The sequence below is a fragment of the Branchiostoma floridae genome, chromosome 10, assembly GCF_000003815.2.
Source record: "Branchiostoma floridae strain S238N-H82 chromosome 10, Bfl_VNyyK, whole genome shotgun sequence".
Classification (NCBI taxonomy): domain Eukaryota; kingdom Metazoa; phylum Chordata; class Leptocardii; order Amphioxiformes; family Branchiostomatidae; genus Branchiostoma; species Branchiostoma floridae.
The window spans coordinates 21,921,726-21,927,294 of record NC_049988.1 but is presented as its reverse complement, the minus strand read 5'-3'; the positions used below and the strand labels follow the sequence as shown (position 1 = coordinate 21,927,294).

Below are 5,569 nucleotides of genomic sequence, written 5' to 3'. Positions count from 1 at the left end.
CAGCAAAACGTCCGGAAGTAAAATATCCATTTTTTATCCAGTTGTAGAGATTGAATTGTATTTGAATATTGCTTACCTGGATGTCTAACCTTCATAAACGTATCAAGGATCAATTTGACAAGATTTGCCTGGACTCAGTACGTGAACTAGAGAACACCAGCAGGGAATTGTTCTGACTAGTTCATTCTGCTTTTGCTGAAGAAGAGTGATGGATGTCCCTCGAAACGTCCGGAAGTAAATATCCGTTTTTTATCCAGTTGTAGAGATTGAATTGTATTTGAACTTCACTATGCTTACGTTACAAGTTAGTCTTATGAAACAACTAAACTGGACTTAACTAAAATGAGTGGCCTTACCCAAAGTAAACTTTGTATAACCAACACTATAGGTACTACTTAATGGAGATATGCTTAGTAATTTGTGTCTGTCTGTTTATGTTTCTGGATTTTTGTAGACAGGGAAACCTCTGGATTCATAATGTTATTTACCAACTTTCCTGCTAAAATTTACAGTCTTGTGCACCCTTCCATCCATACCAGGTGTACCAGTGCACCCTGTGCTCCTCCCAGTACCGATACTTTGCCTCCATCCTGGAACACATGCAGAGTCAGCACTGTTTGTCTTATAATGCTATTTACCAACACAGATGAACTTTCCTGCCAAATCTTACAGTCTCCTGTTTTCACCAGGTGTACCAGTGCACCCTGTGCTCCTCTCAGTATCGCTACTTCGCCTCCATCTTGGAACACATGCAGAGTCAGCACTGTTTGTCTTATAATGCTATTTACCAACACAGATGAACTTTCCTGCCAAAACTTAGAGTCTTCTGTTTTCACCAGGTGTACCAGTGCACGCTATGCTCCTCCCAGTATCGCTACTTCGCCTCATCCTGGAACACATCATTCTGGAACACATGCAGAGACAGCACTGTTTGTCTTATAATGCTATTTACCAACACAGATGAACTTTCATGCCCAAACTTAGAGTCTTCTGTTTTCACCAGGTGTACCAGTGCACACTATGCTCCTCTCAGTACCGGTACTTTGCCTCCATCCTGGAACACATGCAGAGACAGCCCTTGTTGTTTCATGATGTTATTTCTTTCCTGCCAAATCTTACAGTGTTCTGTTTTCACCAGGTGTACCAGTGCACCCTGTGCTCCTCCCAGTATCGCTACTTCGCCTCCATCCTCGAGCACATGCAGACTCAACACGGCATCTCTGGCTCTTGCACCAAGATCATCCGCAAATACGTGGGGAAGACCGACAGGCAGTTCGCTGGGTACCCGCAGAAGGGCGTTTCTACGGCAACTAGTCCGTCTGGGGGGTCCTCACAAGGTGCCTCAATATTGTTTGTATAAAACAGAACCTAAGTGTATAAGCAAGTTGTCTGTTGCAACATTCTGGATCTATTTTACACTGTACACTGTGCTTCTTTAAATATTGCATTGCTTTCAATCTATATCTATTGTCAATTTGTCACGTTATTAATCTAATCATACTATATACTAGTAGCTAGTTGTCTTATACAATGTACCTAAGTTTGCCCTACACTGTACCCACTTTACACAATTATGTTGTGCAATAAACTTTGACTTGCCTTGACTTGACAGGTGCCATGTCTATGAGTACTGCAGGATGCTCGCAAACGCCCGCTGCCACCGTAAGGTCCCAACAAAGTAAGCCGAGAACGTGGATATCCCAGAAGGTAGCTTCAAGTTCAACTACAGCTGCGTGTTCAGGGAACCAGTTACAGAAGGGTGCACAGTCTCCCACTGCAGGGACAACGTCGAACAGAAACGACTGTTTTCAGCTGCAGAACGTTAACAAAAAAGTTACACCAGAACCAGTTGATAACGATGTTGGGTACACTCAGAATGGAGCCTCAGCTTGTATAGGGACACCAGCTCAGTTAGCTCAGTACCTTCAAACTGGTACTTCTAAAACTTCTAGCACTACAAGTGCAGCCACAGGGCTACACGCTTTTTCCATGGCGAATACATCTAAAGCAAAAGACTGTCCCGAACCACAGAATGTAGCAACCAAAATTAAGACGGAGCCTGACGACGATCACCTTTATAACAACAGTAGTAATGAGACATCATCGCGGACCATGGCACGAGCAAACCAGACTCAGACGTCTGCGTCAAACTCTTTATGGCCAAGTCACAAAAGGAAACAGAAAACACCAAGACCTACAGTTGTAGAGTCGAATGATGGTCACCAACTCAGCGAGAGTGCTGAACTTAGTTCTGTAACCGTGAAGACAGAGCCAGAAGACGCTCCAAACTCGGAATTCTCGACCCTCGATGTGACGCAGCTCGCAGAGGAAGGGGTCAGGTTCAAGTGTGCGGCGCCGTGCAACAACGTGTGGAACAGCTGGGACGAACTGACGACGTATTGCCATGGTTACGAGCCTTCGGTCGCGGGAAGGGACCAGATCACGTTACAGATGACTCGGGATACGATCCAGACGTTCTTCGCGCCTTCGGAGCAGGGTTACGAGTGCAGCTTTTGTTACAGGTGTTTGGATTTGGACACAAATCTCGCTGACCACCTGGCCATTCACACTGTGCCAAGGGTGAAGGTCAAGATCATCACTATATCATCTGTGTATGTAAGAGTGGGTAGTAATCGTGCCAGTCAGTGAAGTGTTGCAATGCCTTTGTGATCTGCTAGGAGTCGCTTCTGTATGTTACAGATGTCTGGATTTGGGCACGAATCTCGCCGACCACCTGGCCATTCACACTGTGCCAAGGGTGAAGGTCAAGATCATTACAATATCAACTGTGTAACATGTGATTGGCTAGTACAGTGGAAGCCAGTTGATTGCACATTGGATAACTGCACACTTCTGTTAATTGCATGGAATCCCAGAGTCCTGTAGTGATGAAGTCCAGCTGAATAAGTTCGCTTTGTTGCACCATCTGGATAATTGCACAAAATGTGCTGGCAAATGGGGAGTGCAATGAAACGGCTTCTACTGTACTTATCCGAGTCAGGGAAGTGTTGCAATGCTTTTGAGACCTGCTAGTGGTCGCTTCTGTGTCATACCCTCATTCACTGATTCAGATGTATTTGCAAATAGTACCTGTTATAACACTTGAAAGATGTATCATGTTTTTGTAAGGTTTGAGTTCAAGCTGAATTTTTAGCCCATATCAATTTACTACATCACTAAAGTTGTGTATAAGAAAATGGGAAAGGTAGGATATGCAGTTAAAAGTGTATGATGTGCAGTATGTTTGTAACATGAGAGACAAGCGTTGTTTCTCAAAACCTTTGAAATGATGGTCCAAAGATTTGAAAATGAATATGTTACATTTATGCCATATTTATAAATAGATTATTGTCTATACTTGACTGTCCTACACAGGCTAAACTTGTAGAATTGTGTATAGCATTAGAGGCAACAAATACTAGTATTGAAAATATTCAGGAAATCTCAAAGTTTTGTGACACCCAAATTCTCCCATGCCTTGATGCTTTTTCTTAGAAGATTGAGGACTATAAGAAAATGACATTTTAAAGAGGCCCACAGAGAATGCTGAGCTCCTATTGAATAGATTCTTCTCATATCAAGCTTGTATTGTTTGAAGAGGCAATCTATGGATGTTGGCATGGCTACAAAGATGAAAAAATTCTAAAGGTAGAGAGCAGTTGATACAGAACTAATGGAGACAACAAATTGCTGACAAATGCCCTGTACTGCTAACTATCACATTTATTGTGACTGCTTGTTCAAGTTACAATAATCAAAGAACTATGTACTCATGAGAAATCATTGACAATCTAGATGTGTTTTTAGTTCAAGACTTGGCGAGAGGAGTACAAAGTGTCCATGTATGTTCACACTTGCTGTATTCTAGTATTTATTTATTCACTTATTCCATACTTAAAGATCGACAATTACTGACAAAATATACAATGTGGTTCTGTATGCTATACTGTCACATGTTCTTTGTTTTTTTTCTAACACCGGTGTCCAAAACGATATATGATGATGTCCATCTATACAGGAAGCTATCCCAGCATGCACCGGCATTACTTCCAGAGCTTCTTGATTGACATGTTCTTCTCCGAGTCCTTCTGCATCACCTGAGGAAAAGACAAGAAAAGAATTGAATATCCACTTCTGAACCAAGAGCATATATCATTTTCTTTAAGGAGGGACCAAGCAGAGGAAAGTTTTCTGGCTCTATTGATAAAATTTTTCCAATATAATCTGGGGCAATTTTAGAAACCTTGTGTTCTGCATATCCCTTCTTATGAAGACAAAAAGACATAATAAGCATGGAGTGCTTTGAAATATTGATCAAAACACAATGTAACATGATCTTTTTGGGCTTCGGCTGTAAGAAAAAATATTCAATGGTTGGCTTATTATCCTATAAAATTATAAACAAAAAAAAGCTTACCTTTGCTACGGCCATTTCAAAGTCCTCCTGAGTCACGTGAACTCGTCTCTCTCGTAGTGCGTACATCCCTGCTTCTGTGCACACCCCCTGTAAAACAGGACACAAACAGGGTTATAACAGGATCTTTACAATACTGTTATCATTCATTGGATGGGCCAACTACTCTCTTGGCAGCCAGGGGCTGAATTGCAAGGAGTGTATTACAATAGGCGGGGATAAAACGCAAGGGTCTGGAGTGGCTGCCATTGGGCGCTAACTCAGGTGACCTCAATACGACAGTAATTGCCCCAGGTGCAGCCATAAGACTAGGCTTTGAACCACTCGCACCAGGAAGGACCCTACACTTTTCTTTAATGTGCTCTAGGTATGGTTCTACCCAAACACAGGACCTCCACTTAACGTCCTGTCTGAGGGACTGCGTTGTACTGTTCTTTACAGATCAAGAGTTCTCTGCTTGAGCCATCAAATCCCACTTGCTTATGGCTACACTGTCAAAATTAGCTTGGGTCAAATTGAATACTAGTATGGCCCCTTTTTATTTTTAGGACCCCCCCCCCCCCCCCCCACACAAATATGAATGGTATGGCCCTAACTTGACCCTCACCTTGACCTCTGCCCCCGAGGCTCCGGGCATGGTCTCAGCGATCTTCCTCAGGTTGATTCCTCGGGTTAAGTTCATCTTCCGGGAGTGGATCTTCAAGATGTCGGCACGGGCCTGAGGAGGAACAACACACAAGTTCCTTACCACTTCTTCATCCATTGTTACATGCCTTTGCAGGGTTGGACAAGTTTTCTAAAAGGATTTACTTGCCTGAAGCAAATTTTCACTTGCCCAAAATTCAAATGTCACTTATATATGCATTTTCACTTCCAGCAATGGAATTCTTACTATTGCCTATACTTTTCTATGTTGACTATTGCTTGATGTAATGACTGTAAAAAAGTATATAAAAATCTCACGCAATAGAAAAATCTTACTTGCCCAATCGGACAAGTGGGGTAGATCATACACTTGCCCGATCAGCGGACAATAGGGCTAGTGGCCTTGTCCAATCCTGCTTTGAGTGCTTGAGGTAAAAGTATTTCAAGCTCTATAAGTTAACGGTGGTCACTTGTAAAGGTATGAATATTATCTTTGCTCTTCAAACACTA

The 5,569-nt window shown here is 42.5% G+C and overlaps 4 protein-coding genes across 5 annotated transcripts in view; 1 reads left to right on the top strand and 3 right to left on the bottom strand.

Moving 5' to 3' along the window:
• LOC118424818 overlaps positions 1-816 on the top strand; it is a 3,371-nt gene extending 2,555 nt beyond the window's left edge. Inside the window, exon 2 of one of the 2 annotated variants that reach the window (XM_035833616.1) lies at positions 690-816. In XM_035833616.1, coding sequence (XP_035689509.1) covers positions 690-800 — 111 coding nt within the window. In that variant the 3' untranslated portion in view covers positions 801-816. The other variant, XM_035833615.1, reaches the window with a different exon arrangement.
• Positions 1-5,569, bottom strand: part of LOC118424803 (zinc finger protein 665-like) — a 1,044,319-nt gene that overhangs the window by 948,616 nt on the left and 90,134 nt on the right. The window lies entirely within an intron of this gene.
• LOC118424824 (formin-like protein 2) overlaps positions 1-5,569 on the bottom strand; it is a 1,075,906-nt gene that overhangs the window by 1,007,891 nt on the left and 62,446 nt on the right. The window lies entirely within an intron of this gene.
• LOC118424808 (26S proteasome regulatory subunit 8) overlaps positions 3,706-5,569 on the bottom strand; it is a gene marked incomplete in the record, with an annotated part of 9,053 nt that continues 7,189 nt past the window's right edge. Inside the window, 3 exon segments of the mRNA XM_035833598.1 lie at positions 3,706-4,097; positions 4,418-4,504; positions 5,022-5,132. Coding sequence (XP_035689491.1) covers positions 4,044-4,097; positions 4,418-4,504; positions 5,022-5,132 — 252 coding nt within the window.